Source organism: Cavia porcellus, unplaced genomic scaffold (genome assembly GCF_034190915.1).
Source record: "Cavia porcellus strain 051 isolate PalLab524CR breed Dunkin Hartley unplaced genomic scaffold, mCavPor4.1 scaffold_1, whole genome shotgun sequence".
Taxonomy (NCBI): Eukaryota; Metazoa; Chordata; class Mammalia; order Rodentia; family Caviidae; genus Cavia; species Cavia porcellus.
Window position 1 is genome coordinate 63523183 of NW_026947484.1, and position 16675 is coordinate 63539857.

A 16675-nucleotide genomic window follows, 5' to 3' on the forward strand; every position below is an offset into this window, starting at 1 on the left:
GTTAGGGATGGGCCCGTGGAGGGGACGCGCCTGTTTTTGCCAGCCTGCTCCTTGTCATAGAGAATGCTCTTTGGGGATGTTTGAAAGTGTGTAGAGTTCCTGGATTCTGTTCTGTGGCAGCCTCGCATCAACCTCCTAGTCTCCCTCTTGGTGGGTACCAGTTACGATTCTAACTTAAACAGGTAAGCAGGACTGACAGGTGACCATGGCACCTGCCACCCAGGAGGGCTACTTCCATGAGGCCCCTGCCCTGGACCAGCGACCTCTCGCTGAGCACTGTTCTGGAAGCCTCTTGTAGTCCCCTTAAAACTCCGCTCCTTTATTACACATGTAGGCTTTGCTCCATTTATTTTTATTTCCATCATGTGTTTCCAAGCCAGCATTTTCTCCACATCAGAATTAGTTCATTTTTCATTTTTTTCCCTCAGTTATAAAGATCAAACATTTTATTTTTAGCCTCAAAAGGAAAGCTAAACATTCTTTTTCCTTTGAAAAATATAGCCCCTGTTGGCAGTCTCTGTTGTCCAAAGGGTCCAGAGGATTTAAAATACTTACTCTGGCCAGAGAGTGAACTGCGCCCTTGGAAGGTGAGGACTTTAGGTAATTAATGTAAATACCGGGTTGGAGGTTTTTTCCTTGAAGGGGATGGATGAGCAGTGGAGAGGATTTGGTTCATTTTATTGAAGTGAGTTGTCAAAATACAGGGTAAGAGATGTTTCAGACTTTTTCTGTTAGTGTAGCCTGGAAAACTCACTCTCAAAAGGAAGCCTTTGTCTTCCTGCACATGCGTGGCCTTGTGTGTGGAGATTAGCGAAGGACAGGTTTTAGGCCTGGGCTGTGTTAAGTCTGTGAAACCCTGTGCAAAGGTTTGGGGAGAGTGTTTGTGTTAATCATTCTCCATCTCTTCTCTGGGCCTGAAGTCTGTGATTGTCACATTCATAGCTTATGTGCTAATATTTGGGGAAGCAAAACTAACAACCAAACAAACCCTCACATGAGTAAAGCAGAACCACTGAGGGGCCCAGTTTGTGACTCCCACTGCCAAAGGCAGTGCAGGGAAAGGACGTACTGTGTGTGTTTGTAGCATCCAGGATAAAGGACGGTGCCACCCAGTCAAGTTGCGGTCCAGTTTACATCCATGGGAGCTTGAGCGCTCAGCTCTTGCTGATAGGATGTGCAAGAAGCTGCCTGCTGAAGCTGCTCTCGAGTGAGGGAAGCGGCCAGAGATGTCCAGTGTCTGCAGAGGAGCGTTGCTGTCAACAAGCCTTGGGCCTGCCAGTTGGCCCCGGTTGGAGCCATTTCTGTGTGAAGGAGGCGGACTTTCCCAGTGCCTGGGTGGTGACCCCTGTAAACTGGTGTCTTTTCCTAGCTCCTGAGAGGCCTGGAGTCAACCACTAGAGGAGTCCAGCTTCTGTGCGTTTTAGCTGACCAAAGGCCAAAGTCATACCATTCACCTACAAGTGGAACCACTGACTCTGCAAACTTACAAGAAATGTGTATTTCAAAATTGATTACTTGGGATGCTTGCTATCATTGAGTTAGTTAAACAAAGTACAAAAAGGTGTTGAATTGTAACTATGTGGATTTCTCTAAGGGGCCCAAGTTTTGAACTGGTTGTTAAATTGGTATTTATTCTCATTTCTTACGACTTATTTATTGAAAGGATACCACACAGATCAGTGCCAGTGCATTTCTGTAGTCTTGTGCAACCAGTATCTTGGTCATTATTTTGCCACAAGGTCAAATATTTTTAAACAGTAAATTTTAAAAAATGATTTTATTTTTTCTGATATTTTCTGGGCTTGCTTTTGTTTCCTTCTGAGTGCTGAAATTGTGCCAGGCTTTTATGGAATGAGTCTCATTATTGCTTTTCAAATGAAAACATTGTCAGAGAGAAGGGCCTTTTGAGTAGACTTTGCATGGTGAGAATATTGGTATTGACATTATCTGTGACGTGGAGTAAAGTTGGAAGACCAGAGTCTACTGTTTGTCGCATGCTGGTTAATATGTCTGTAAAGGGGAGATGAATGTGGCTACTTTTCCAAGTCTATTACTCAGGAGGACTGTAAATTTGATTGGCTGTTACAATTCTAGCAGAATCATTCGATTTGAGAGCAATAGAAAGATAAGATATCCAATTACTCAAATGATTTGCAGGGTTAGCCAACGTTGTCATGGAGACACGAATTGGAACAAATTAAATTTTAAGCAATAAAATAATCTTAAAGCCCGTCTGGGAACAAGAAAATTTGGCAGTGGCACTTACCTGAATTGAATCTTAGCTTGACACGATGTTGTTTGACATTGATATACTGTGGGGACCTAAACTTATATATGGCACAACATTGTCTTTAAAAAGTAGCTCAGCCAGACCAGTGAAGCAGAATATTGGTATAAAGTCAAGGGATATTAACATTTATTTATGACTTAAATGATAATTGGACCCTGTGTTCCCAAGAATGTTTTGTATTTAAGTCTTGAGATGCCTTAATAATGATGAAGCAGCTTTAATTGGACATTTGGAGAAAAAAAAGATTTCACAGCAGCATGCAGCTTTCAGAACTGCCGTCCTCTTGTTCATGTGTCAGCAGATGTAGTAGCAGTCCTGTGGGTGTCTTTGGTGGGGTGGAGGTGTAAATACGCACATATTTGCATGTACAAGTAAGGAGAGTTTTGGCATATCCCCCTCTACTGCAGGCAATTTCTCTGTGTTAGTTAAAATTTCTACTTCACGGTGTTGCTTGCAGACTGGAAAATTGCATCCCGAACTTCAGCTGATAACCTAAACCCTGAATATGCCTGGGTCTGAGGCTTAGGTTAGGTCCCGCCTCTTAATACATGTTTAACTGGTTCCTGGCTTGGGGCTCAGGTTTGAAAACAGTCCAGTGGCCCGGAGGAGGGAGGGCTTTTTAATCCACACGTCTGTTAGACAGATGGAGATGAAAATTGGTCTGAGGTCAAGCCATTTGCAGCGTTCTCATAGCCTTCGATTTTCCTCTCATCCTCAGCACAGATCATCTCAAATGATTCAGTAATGACCAAAAGTGCAACACTGACCTTTATTCCCGGTGGATTACTGTGTTTCACAGTCCAAATGGCAGGAAGTCTATTCTGTTCTTCTAGCAGGAACGCGACGTTGCTGAGCCAGCCTGGCCCTGTGGGAACTACACAAGTGTAGACCATTGTAACGGAATACCTGGGTCACATTTGGTTTCTGGTGCTCTGGGAAACAAGAACTGACATGTCCTGGAACCACATTAATGACAGAAATCCTGAATGTTTTCTAAAAACACACGGGAGCACATCAGTCGATTTGTCCACTTGTAAAATAACCTGTGTGCAACTTAGGATGGCCCCTGGTTTGTAAATTGTTCTTTCATTGCCCTCCTTGCTTCCCCCTTTTTAATTTAGTGCTTTTCCAGTGTATCTTAAGGCAACATTGTAACAGTATAATCTTAAGATTATAAATTAACATGACTAGACATAAGGGGACTTGGGTCTTTTCTTTGGTATACTTTTAATTCTGTGTATTTTTGGTCAGCCTGTGTAACTAGGAATAGAATTTTTTCATACAACACAATTTTTTCTCCTTAAAGTAGGTTGTTATCATAGAAGAATGGTGATTATTACTATTACTTTGGTTTGGACTTTTCTGCAGATGATAACGCACTGATGGAGATTTTCTTTCTTTATTGCAGAATAGTAATTTGTGTTTAAATGTTACCCCTGTTGCATACATGCATAGGTGAGTCAGTAATGGTGAGTCTATACATTGTGAGGTCTGTAATGAAGGATGTCCTATCCCACCATCTTCTAAATACTTAAAACAACCTTTCCCAAGGGTTTTACTTTGAAAATTTTAGCTAACACCTCAGATTTCATTTTAGCCAGGGTTTAAAAGTGGTTTTGAGAAAGGGAAATTTTTCTGGACTGTGGCCTGACTTGCTAAGTTCTTTTCCTGCCTCGGTGGCTCCTTCACTCCCACCCCCAGTTGCTGGTACCGCAGTGCTGCGTGCTAACTGGTACTGCATTGGAAATACAGCCCCATTCCTCACCAGTACTTGCGCTGGCCACCCTGACAGTTCTGGAGCTTCCCTGGTCTCATGGCCTGTGACCACAGAATGGAGAATTCCACCTTACCCCTGGGAAGGCTGGGACCATGTCTTCCTTGGTAGAGGTTCACCCCTGGCTGCAACTCTACCTGTGGGCTGCGAGACTCCCTGTGGGCTCAGGTTGGGGGCTTCTCAGTTGAAATCTCAGCACTGAGTTTGGGGGCTCCGGCCCTGACCAGCATACCCCCAACACTTGCAGCCCCCGCGCCACATCTGTGGTTGCCTCAGTCTCCCTGTGGAGCAGCTGCTTTTCTTGAGAAGGAAGAGTAGTGGCAGCTGCCATGCATGTGCACGGGTTATGCAGCCATAGCTTGCTCAAGAAATTAGGGCCACCAGGCCGTGACTACCTTGTGCAGGCGAGTCCTCATTACCTTCTGGATTGGCTAAAGCTTTCAGGGTGTTATAGAAACATACATCCAAGCTGCTTCTCCAGCACTCTCCAAATAAGGTGAGGGGCCGCTACCCCAGACACCCCAGGCTAATGATAAAGGAGTCTGCAGTGGTGCCTAGGTGCCTGCTTCAGCAGGATGAAAGGTGTGGAACCAGTGGTCAGATACTGGAGGGCAGTACCAACCACATAAAGGTTGCCTAGGCCTGACAGTTACTTTGGTGAAAGGGAAAGTTTTAGCTTTTATTGTAAGGACAGCACAGTTACAGATTTCAGCCTTAACTTGATTTTTGCATTTTTTTTCTGTTCAGTCCTTGCCTATTTTCGTTTTACAGTTGAAATTTTAAGCTTCATCCAATGATGATGTAGTTGGCTTTTCCTCCCACTAATCCTGCCATTATAGCTTGGCTACCTCCCTCTCTAGCTCCCTCAGGACTGGGATCTGGGAGGAGAAGTGAAGGTGTGGGCTTGCCTTAGGTGTGTCTGGAGAGGCTGCACGCTGCTCTTCCAACTGAGAACAATAGGGATGACTTCATAGAGAAGTTCTCTGGTTTGCTTGTGGGGTGTGTCTTGAAAACCTGGTGCTGCCAGAGAATGCATTTTCTTTCCAGGCCACCAAAAGCTGCCCTCTCCCTACACAGGACAAGTCAGTACTGTTTCCTGTGAACAGGCCCCTCTGAACTCTCTAACAAGGGCTTCTGAATAATGGAAATGTGCTAGTTGGGAACTGAAACAGCTGCGGTGCTTTTGTCAAAGATGCATCTTTACCAAAATGACAAAGCCCAAATGCTCTGCTTGGCAACAGTTGGGTCAAAACATTTAAGTCATTAATTAGAAGGAACTGAAGAGGGAAAGATTACACAAATACACAGCATTGCAGACTCAACTCATCCTGGAAAATGCAACTGAATTCTTTAGGGGAAAAAATGAGGGCAGCCCTCAAGTGGGGCCTGGCAAGCTTGTCATTTGCAAATAAATCAAAAGACCATCATTGCAGGAAGGGGAACCAATGAATAGAGTTGCTTTGTCATCCTTTGATGGGCCCCACACTCAAGCCTACTATTAAAAATGAATGCATTCAAGAGGCTCTGCATTAAGAACATAAACAATTAAGGGCACTTGAGCTGCTCTGCAGAGAGCTGCTGCAGAGATAGGAGAGCTTTCTCCTGAGATGAAGGCCTCTGCAATCTGCCTCAGGAGCTGGAGAATGGGAGCAATTAGTGTTGCTGTCTCTGTAGGCTCAGCACACACACCCCTCCCCTTCCTTGGTTTTCAGAGAAGCAGAGTGTGAAAGATGAGCAGTGAAGGATAGATAGGGTCTGGGCCCAGCTGGAAAGGACTCAGGTGTAGAGTGCTGTTGGAGTTGCCAAGTGAGCAAGAGCTAGAACATCAGAGTTGCTCTCTGCCAATTAGTTGCCACTAAAGGTTTTCTGTCATCTGATACGCTTTGGTTTTCCTCATAGTTTTTCATTTCATAGGTTACACTGCCATGGCATAATAATTTAAATGAATATTGTTTGAGGGTCCCTGCAGTAGGCAGGTGTGTTCTTCTACCCCAGACTTGTGTTCTTGCCTTGTCTTGTTTTCTAAAATTGTGTGGAAACCATGGCCCTTGTGTTGTGGCAGGGATTTGGGGAGAGGAAAGCCAGATCTATGCACCACTGTATTCTGCTCTCAGATGAGTTATTTTAACCTTTAGGATGAGTGTCACAGGGGACATGGTGCCTTGCAGATTGAAGTGTCAGGTAGCCTGGGGCTGCTGCTGTCCTGTGATTGGTAAAGAGCAGTGGTTCCAGCAGTGCAAGGGTTTGTTGGGAGAAAAATGCAGGTTCCTAGGCTCAGCTGTCCTTAAGTAAGCTTAAGGCTGAGGCTCTAGTGAGCCCTTCAGGTGACCCCAGTGTGTGCATGGGTTAGAAACCATCCGAAACCTTGTGTACCACGTAACCTGTGTCGCTCAGGAGTAGACCCTGTGCTCTGCATGCTTGGGACCGTGAATTCCATCCTGAGCACTGCCTAGCAAAACAAAGACACTACACAGACAAACAACAAAACCACCACACACAAAAACGACCAAAACCACTCCACATTAATTTTGATTTCCCCAAAATATGATTAGTGATTTCTGGCACGTAATTGTATCTTAAGCAGAAGTCTCCTCAGAAGCTATGAATTTAGGATGACCTTTCCATGAGTATATTGCTAAAGCAGGCTGTTAAGTTACTGAGGCCACCTTGGCAGGGGAACCTTTCCTCGAAAAGGGGGAGAACATTGGATGATTATTTGCAATGTTTTGTGTGCGTCATTTTTGGTACACAGGTTTTATGCATAACATCCTGGATTTAGATGGCTAGGATGTCACTCTCAAGAACTAGAGATGTTTCTGCAGTTTGCATCATTGGTGGGCAAGGTGGTCTGATGGTGTTTTGGTGCATAATTTTTACAGCCTGTGATAAAGTGGACTTGTCCATTACTGACAAGTTTTGCAGTTTATAACCCAAATTCTTTATGAAATGCCTCAGTTGGGCAGCAGGGTTCAGTAAGCCTGTTTGATGGACACAAGCTGCTTGCTGCTTGTGGTGGCAGTGGGAAATGACAGGCCTGTGGCCTTGGACTGTGCTGGAGTCCTGCTTGGCCTCTGTGCCTGCCCAGCTGTCTTTTGTTGTGCAAACAAGACTGAGTTTACCAGCTGTGCTAAGTCTGGTCTTGAGTATGACCCAGTTGCCCTCTTCTGCTTCCTGGAGAGTCTTGTTTTATGTTCTTCAGCAAATCATCTCCTTAAGTGCTAGTTTCTCCTTTTGTGATTTGAGGATTGTGGGAGGTCAGATACCAAGTGACTGTAGGGCTTGCAGTCATTAACATTGTTGCATCTGGTTGGTTGTAGGTCTCCTCTCCCTCACCAGTTTAATATTAAATTTAAGCAATAAGTGAAGAGCAGTGTTTGCAGATCACTGGAGGAAGAAAAACTTCCCAGTAACCAACCACAGCATAATCACTTTCTATTTTGGGTATCAGCTTACAGTAACTGGCCACATGTGTACATTAAAACATGTACACGCGTACACACACACACACATATACACGCACACACACCATGTCTTCCTTCTTCCTCTTCCCCATCTAGTAAACATGTTGGCTGTTTTAGCATCACTCTTTGAAGCATGACCTTAATGGCTGCTTGCTATGTGTGTGAGTTGGCATAGTGCGTTTAACCGTTCCCCTAGTATTAACCAATTGATTGATCAAGAGGGCAAATTTTAAGTTTTTGGAAAACTGTGGACAGTTGCGATATATTGAACTGCCATCCTATCTTTAACTGGCCTGTTTTCTTTTGCTTTGAAACTGGTGCTATAGTGAAAAGCTTCATGCATGGAATGCTTTTATTCTGAACTGTTTCCTTAGGATAAATTCTCAGCTGTGGGAAGCCTTTTGAAAAGGTCTGAATAATTTCATGCTTTTGAAAGACATTGCTCAGTGCTATCCAGGCAGCTGTTCCAGTCCACTCCTGTTGGTTGGTAATGCGTGATTGTCCAGTTTTCCTCAACACTCACATCATGGGATTTTAATTTCCCATTTTTGGCTATTTTTAACTGGTTTCAAATGACTCACCTGTTTAAAATCTCCATTTAGGCAGGGTGTAGTGATGCACCCTTATAATCTCTGCATGCAGAAGGCTGAGACCTGATTGTCATGAGCTCAAGGCCAACCTAGGCACACAGTGAGACCTTTCCTCAAAAAACAAAACAAAATTAAAATTTCCATTTTGTTTGTTTGCTGGTGAGGCTGAACATTTTTTCTCTGTTTAAGATTGCTGCTTTATTATTTTTATTTTTTGTCGACAAGGTCTCACTGTATAGTTCAGGCTGCCTTTGAACTGATGTAGCCCCAGCTGCCCTCCAACTCCCACAGTCTCCTTCCTCAGCACCCAGAAGGGTAGGGTTACAGGTGTGCACCACCACGCCTGCCTTCTGAGGCACCTCTGGCCAGAAAGGATGCACAGTGTCCCTTCACTTCCTTTTTGTGCTTTGCTTTCATGTTCTCGCCTGTTTATCTGTAGCCAGACCCTTCTTACCAACACTCTTACTATGTTTTCCACCCATGGCTTCCCGGTTGGTTCAAGGAAAGAAAAGATGAGTGTGTCCGTCCTTGTTTGAGCCTGCCTTTTTGATCCATCAGTTTGTAATTTAAGCTGGCTTTGGGCGTGGCGCCCTTGGCTTGCTCCAGGGCTGTGGACAATGATACTCACATGGCCCTTTCCCTGCTTTCAGCCTCAGCTGGCATTGCCCTGTGTGTGGGAGCATGTGGGTGCTGAAGGGGTGGCCCAATGGTCTTATCCTTAGGATGTAGGAGGATGAAAGAGGGCAAAGGTGGTGAGCTGCCGTTTCCGGAATCAAGTGCTACAACTTCAGTTCCGATGCCCAGATTGTACCTTCAGTTTGAAAGCTCTGCAAGGCCGTGATTTGCGGCAGGTCTTTCAGGTACAGTATTTGATCGTGTTTTAGCTTAGCGAAAGCATTTGTGTACATGAACGGTTTTGCCGGGGGCAGGGAGGACGCTGGGAATTTAACCTAGGGCTTTGTTAAGTATGTGTTGTGCTTCCGAGCTCCACTCCCCACCCATCCTCGGGTTTCATGCCTACCATGGGGCAGCTTTGCCTAAGCAGCCTTCCCCCAGCACAGGTTACAGTGATTTACCTGCTGCCTTTGGTAACTGAGTTCAGAGACTAGGATTTATAGTTCAGTCAAACTTAGATTGGAAGTCTGTTGAGTAATGTCCATATGATCAGTTTTAGGTCAGGAGGTTTGGTAAGGAAATGAGTCTAAGTAGTTCACTAGGGTCTTTTTTTTTTCGTGGTACTGGGGATCGAACTCAGGACTGCATACTTGCAGAACAGATGCTTATGCCGCTGAGCAAAATCCCCTGCTCTCACTGTGAAGACCTGTTGCAGGAAGCTGGTAGGAAGCTGGGAGTGTTGTACAACATGTGACTTTTTCAACACATAGGTTTAGTGTATCAAATGACTTGAGTGCCACAGAGGGTCTGGAAGGTCCAGAGAGAAGTGTGTGTACTGGTGCTGCGTGCAGACGCAGCTTCTGGGTGGCTGCAGGGAGGCCTGAAGATCACGCCGCCCTTGGTCTGTGTGGAGCTTCGGCATGGGGGACACCTGCAACTTCCTTACTGACTTCCGTCTTGTGGATGACACTCTGATGTTCCCTGGGGCCCAGCAGCTGGTATAACTACTCTCAGCACCTGTGGTACTGGTCTGCTGAATCACAGCCTAAACATTTGGATTGTAGCGTGATTTCTGTTAGGTGCAGACCAGTGAGGGCAGTCAGCCTACGCAAGGGCCATGCAAGATTGGTCTAGACAGGTAACTTTGCCCCGTCTCTTGCTGCCTGGGGGTGGACACCATCCGTGCAGTCTGGCTTGATGTTCGGCCCTTCACACAGCTCCTTCCATTCAAGCATGGGGGAATTCCTTGCAGACTTCCCTGGGGATAACTCTGGAATGCTAACATGGCATTGTCTTGCACAGGGTCAGAACTACAGGTTCAGGGAAAGTTTATTTATAAACATTGTGACCTAAAAAATATCTTAAGCTTTGAACCAGAAAATGCTGTCTGGGTGGAAAGTAGAGTTAGTGCATTTTTTTCCTGGGAGTTGCACAGCCTGCAGAAGTCTGAGTGTTGGCCAGGCAAGTGCAGTGTCTAGAGGAGGCTGTTTGCAGCTCTGCAACCTGGTTAGTAGCAGGGGTTCAAACCACTGCTGCCTGTGGATCTGCTAACTGAAGAGTAACAGAGTGCGCTGGCGTTGAGGTGAGAGGTGTACTAAGAACTGTTGTTGACTTCTACACTTCCACTGCTGAGACTATTGGAAGCGAAGGGCCAGTGTTTGTGAGCTGCGCCTGGGGAGGCACAGGCGCTGTGTGCAGAATACAGAAAGCACGAGTGAGTGCTGCAGTGCCTGTGCAGGTTCGTCAGCTTGTGAGCAGAAAAAGCCAAGGTATGGATGGAAGCCTCAAGTTCCCTGGTTGGGATCTCTTATGATGTGATTTAGAGACTGGGCACATGAAGGAGAATAGCTCAAATGGGATCCTTGCCCATGGTACTTATTTCCTTTTTTGCTATGGCCTGTGGCTTAAAATTTTTAGGACATGTGACATGGCTTTTGATGGTTTCCTGTCAGCTTGAGTTTATCTATAACTTTCTTCCTGCTTCACTCTTGCCTAAGTAACCCAATTTGTATTGTCTTTACTTTAATCTGTATATATTTTGTTTACTTTTTGATCACTTTACTATTAATAAAGGTTTATTATAAGCTTCATTCAGAATGGGTCTTAACAATCCTTTGCCCATGTCCAACTCTATTTTGATGCCATGTTGCATAATAACACATATTTATTTGTTTTCATTGATTAAAGATGGGGACATCTTTTGTTCCTTACCCTAAAATAAGTTTCAGCTAGATAATTAAGTATAAAAAGTATAGCCATAGCAGTACTAAAAACAAAGAATGGCTCTTATAATCTTGGTATTTTCCAGTCTCTTGTCCAAGGGCCAGAAGTGTAGGGAAAAGAATCCTTTAATTTGGCCACATAACAAATAACATTCTATGCAGTAAAGTGTGGATACTAGGCAAGGTTGAAGCACACACAGCAGGTGGGGCAGCTACTTGAGGGCTGGGGCTCAGTGGCACAGGCACTTACCTGGCAAGCACAAGGTCTTGAGTTCGATTGCTGGTTCTGTCTTAAAAAAAAAAAAAAGAACTACTACAAAAGCATCAATGATTAAACCCTGGCAGAAAATGGAAAAAGGAAAGATACAGTGGACCAATCACTGTATAAAGCATTTTCAATTTCAGGAAGAATCCAAGTAATGTAAATAGCCATTTTTAAATCTATTAGACGAACAAAGGTTTTAATAAGGCCAACAGAACCCAGTATTGACACTAGGTGGGACGGCAGGCACCTGTGTAGCCAGGCAGTAGTGTGTCTTGGTTTGGCTTTTCTGCTAGGTGGCCTGGCAGTGTGCATACAACTTAAAGTATGCACACACTTTGACCCAGAAGTTTCCTTTCCAAGCACACTTTTTGCAGATCTTTGTGGAGGGTTATTTGACAATTTGTAGTTGTGGAAAATTGGAGAAAATATAAATAGTTCCCAGCATCAGGAATGCTTAAATGTTGGTATGCTTGTATAGTGAGATATATGGTGCCGTACTCATTTAGTTCAGTAGGCAGATAGGTAGATGGACAGGGTGAGCATCCTGGAGGAATTGTCCTCTAGGAAAGGGCAGCATGCCCATGCTTTTGAGGAGAGCTGTGACCTTGAGTTAGCTTGATGGGTGGCTGCCAAGAGATGAACTGGGTGGGGCCAACCCAGTCCTAGTTTTGCATCTGGGACTGCTGCACCCCTTTTGCATATATACCTGTTTGCTCCACTGGCTGAAGCAAGGTCATGGCTTTGCTCTCAGTACCATTCATTTCCCCTCCTGGTACGTTTCCCCTACCATGTGGTATGTAATGCTATCTCATTGGTGGTCAGGGGAATAGGGACTGGGTTGGCCTAAATCCAGTCCAATAAAACCAGAGACTTTGCTGCTCAGTTAACTGGAATCATCTTGGAGGACAAAAGGTAGCTCTCTTTTATGTACTTAAGTATGAAGTACCTGGGTTTTCCACTTTATCTTACAGTATTCTCTGTTTTCCAAAGACATGGCTGCTTTGTTTGTAATATTCTTCTCGTTTCTTTTCATTGCTTAACTCAATGATAGAGATGGCATTTAGTAAGCAGACAGAAAATGGTGAAATAAAAAAGGCCTCTTTATAGATGACTTTTTCCTTCCTTCCTGCCTTTCTCTCTCAGAGCAAAAGCAGAGCTGCTCTGTATTGAGGTAGGGTGTTGAGGTGGGAGGTGCAAGGGCAGAGCCCTCCCTTCGGAGGGGGAAAGCCCAGTATCCTCCACCCCTGGGGCATTATGTCCTGGTGTAGAGGAACTGCTGTGGATGTGGGCGCACAGACTCTCAGGACACAAGTCCAGCTGAACTGTGAGCCCCGCTTGTGACATTTTCCAAATACCCAGACTGGCATGATTCGATCAGTCTAGACCTGATGTCTGTGTGCAGTGATGTTTTTTGGTCTGGATTTTCTGGAGTTTGAAATGGAGGTCAGGAGAGTTCTGTGTGTTGCTCTTGACCTTCAGGTCACATCTTTGAAAGCTGGGCTGCATTGACATTATGACTTTGCACACCATTTTGAGCACAATGCACACGTGCACCTCAGGACGCCATCACCAAAGTGTATTGCGGGGCTTGTGGTCAGTGGATCAGATATAGCCCAGATCATTGGTGGGGACCTGTGGCATGTGTGCCATGGCTGGCTGTGTGTTATCATTGAAAGCTCTAAAGGGCTTGCTATCACTGATCTAGTCAATGTAGATTTTCCAATTCTTATGCCTCATTATCTTTAAGTGACCAATAAAGTACGGTTTTCTTTGGCAAAGGGGACTAATATTTACTATTCATTTCACGATAAACACTGGTAGCACAACCTGGGGAAACAAGGAGTGGAGGACCAGGGGCTGAGGTATGAAGTTTCACCTTTCAGAACCAACCATTAAGTATTCTAAACATTTATATGACTTTGTCTTTATAGACTGAGATCGCCAAGAGATTGAACACGATTTGTGCACAAGTCATCCCATTTCTGTCTCAGGAAGTAAGTAAAACTGTTCAACTGTTAAAGTGCAATTACGTTGTTTCTGTTTGCAGATTAGCTAGTTTTAAGATGTTAATTTTATCACAAGGAGCAAGCTTGAGGAACATCTGTTACAGCTGAAGTGTGTAAACCTCCTGCCATTCTAACACATCTGAGGGTATACTGCAGAAGTGGGGACAATAGTTCAACCCCAAATTAATTTTTTTATGAGAAACTGCAAAATGACTATCGAACACAAAGCTTTTGTTTTCTGTGAGTAGTATAAGCCTGCTAGCTCCTGATGATATTTTTATCTTTTTAAGTAGAGAATTTTTCTTGTGCTGACTGAAAAATGGCCCCATGGAGTTGACTACTGTGGACACATACTTCTTTACTCCTGGATCAAGTCCATTGACTTAATGCTTGCTATCTGTATCCCTATCCAGGGACTGGATAATAAGATAAAATAAATATTCATATCAACTTACTAAATCATAGATGTAGATCAGCCATTTCGTTTGGTTACAGAGTCACTGAGGTTTAACCTTAGTATGTTGAGAGGGAAAGTCTTTATGTGAGTAATCTATGACATTGACTATATGCTAGTTTTGCTTTGAAAGGTTTACCCTCCTTTTAGATACAAGCTAATAAATGCTTCAGTATGCACAGGATTAATGTATCTTGGGCCAGGTTGAGAAGATTGTTGAACTGGGAGTAAGAATACTGAATTTGGTTCTAGTTAGCATCTATTGTTCCATGCTGATTTACTGGCTTTTTGAATCTAGATGTTTCGACTTGAGTGGCTTTGGTCTCCATCAGTCTCAACTCCATCCCCCACCCCTGCCCCAGTGCCTTTTCAGTCTGTAGGTAGAGTCTGGAAGGGTGCAGGGTGATTTTCCACCCCCTGGCCTTAAGCTAGGACCTTCCTTTTCCCTGGCAGGTGAAGACTTGAAAGGCTAAAAGAAGAGAGGGAGTTCCAGAGTTGCCAAACCCGGACAGGTCACAATCTGTTAATCAGAGCAGGGACCGCAGCCCTGCGTGCACACCAGCATCGTGGGGCATGCTTTGCCATTCCCTGTTCCTGTGTTGTGTGAAACACGTGAGCTCGAGAAGCTGCTGTTTAAATCAGTGCTTCAGCCTTTACGGCGTGTAGTGTGCCTTCGGTTGTGGGCTGAACAGGGATGCTCTTGATTCCTGCTAACACGCCTTCTTCTTGTTTTCAAAGCATCAACAACAGGTGGCCCAGGCTGTGGAACGTGCCAAACAGGTGACCATGGCAGAGTTGAATGCCATCATCGGGGTACGTGGCCTACCAGGTCTACCTCCCACAGTGTGTATAACCAGCTTTCATTTCTTAATAGTTTGGTGGCTTAGTGTACATGTATGTGTGTGTAATATCATGTAGCCTAATGTTGACCTGTTTGATGGGGAGAGCTGGAAGAGGTTTGGGGTGTGCTGAGCTGTTCATGGGAACAAAGATTATTAGGAGGGAGAAAATCAGTGCAGTTTATCACGTGACTGTGCTTAACTGTCTTTCAAGTGAAAACTTTGGGCAGAGGTTTGAAGACTCTTCTTGCTTCTGTCTTAGCACATGTGACCATAGGGAGGTACAGACAGATCTCGGGCTATTATTTCACTGAGTTCTCTTCACTTCTGCCTTCTGCTTTCCTGGGTATATGAACCTGTGTGATGCATTTGCTCGTTTGCTTTCTTGTGCCTCTTGCATGAATTTCTAAGTGGCACAGTCCTGAAGGGCACCCTCCCACTTGAGGAAGAAGTGCTCATTGTCTGCCTAGCCCTCCTTGCTAGCCTTTCTGCAGCTTCCTGCTCTTTGGTGGGCTCCAGGCTGGCCACTGCATCAAGGAACCCATTGGACCTTGTGTCCCATCCCTGCTTGTGTTCCTTCCTAGCGTCCGCAGGACCCTGGCGGTTCTCATGTGCTGTGGCCAGTCCACACTAAACGCAGGATGCAGCTGAGACAGGGAGGGAACATTTTGATTTTATTCATATGTGAGCACCCTGAGCTGATTCAAATCACTCATTTGTCAATTTATGTTAATTGCTTGTGAGAAGATGCCCTGCTGGTCTTTATAGTTCCCTCAGACACTTTGTAATGGTAATTAGACATGCTGCTGTATGGATTAGGAGTCCCTAGTCCAACCAGGGCCACAGACAATGGGACCAGTTAATCCATCAGTGCTTAAAATTACATCCCGACTGGAGAGGAGAAAAACATAAGAGCCGAGGAGGATTAAAGAATGAGCCTCAGCTTGAAAACTCTCCTTTCATCAGTTTCTCAATTGCAGATCTGCAGTTGGGTTGCCTGTGGTAAGCTATTGGCAGTCAATTAGGTGAAATAAACTGGGAGGGTGACCTTCATTTCCTTTTAATAGCTTTTTCCTCCCTGAAATGGGGAGCTTCAGTGGATTTTCAGCTTAAATTTTATTCAAGCTGCTTTATTACACTTGACAGCTTAGCTCTGCATAAACAGTTCTCCCTCCTCTCCCCTAGACCTAGGCACTGCCTCTCTTCCCTTCAGGATCACATTTTTGACTGTTACTTAGTGGGCTGTAATCACATTCAGCACCAAACACAATTACATCTGCATTTGTCTGCTGCCTTCTGTACCCTTTTCTAGTGTAATGAATTGCTTTATTTCAGAGATCAAATCAAATATTCACTGGTACTTTTGAATGTACCATGTTTGATTAGCAAAGAGTAATAGTGAATTGTACTTGTAGCTTGAGTACAGAATTTTTAAACCCAAATGAATGAGGATGGAAAAGCCTGTTTTGATTAAAGGGAAACATATGCAAAGCAATTCTGAAGTACCCAGCTAAACTTGGAGGAACATGTTTGTTTTCTAATAGGCTGTAGGTTTTTCACATATAATTTTTCAGGGTAAAAGTCTTATATCTAATCCCTCAGAGGTACTGCCCAGCCCCTTTGAGCCTCAGAATCTACACTTGATAGATAAGCCAATTTCAGTAACCAGGTGTTTATAGGTGCTGCCCTTTTGAGAGGAATCAGAAAATAAAAATAGATTACTTTAGAAGGGCACGTGAATGGCTGCTTTTTGGAGTGGCTTTCATCTAGGAAGATGCTGGTGAGATTATACAGGCAGTTTAAGCTTTGATGGTGAATTGGGCCAAGCATGTGACTTTGGCCCCTTGCATGTCCTCAGCATCCTGGCATGTGCAGTTATTATCATTGAAGGTTTTGGATCAGTATATTAATTTACTGATTAAATTAGGCAGAGGCTCTTTTAAAGTCTGCCATGATCAATAATTATCCTGCAGTGTAAGTTTTGTGCTCTGTCATATGTTTGACTTTAACTTGAAAGGAGCTGTGTGCATCCTGGAAAATCGAAATAGCATAAAATTGGGTTGACAATTCCTCAGACCTTCTCACCCGGTCGTTGAACATGCAGTGTGTCAACCTGTCTCCCCGGGGAGGAGGCACCCGGCCGGTCTGTTCCTACAAGC

The 16675-nt window shown here is 44.5% G+C and overlaps 1 protein-coding gene across 8 annotated transcripts in view; it reads left to right on the plus strand.

Annotated features, from left to right (window-relative positions):
• LOC100732024 (transducin-like enhancer protein 1) overlaps nucleotides 1-16675 on the plus strand; it is an 86065-nt gene that overhangs the window by 12938 nt on the left and 56452 nt on the right. For 3 of the 8 annotated variants that reach the window (XM_023566068.2, XM_013155082.3, XM_013155083.3), the window contains 2 exons: nucleotides 13149-13211; nucleotides 14416-14520. In XM_023566068.2, the coding sequence (XP_023421836.1) occupies nucleotides 13149-13211; nucleotides 14416-14520 (168 nt within the window). Of the gene's footprint in view, nucleotides 1-3698; nucleotides 3746-13148; nucleotides 13212-14415; nucleotides 14521-16675 lie in introns of those variants that run through there. The other 5 variants (XM_013155084.3, XM_003472231.5, XM_013155086.3 and 2 more) reach the window with 3 other exon arrangements.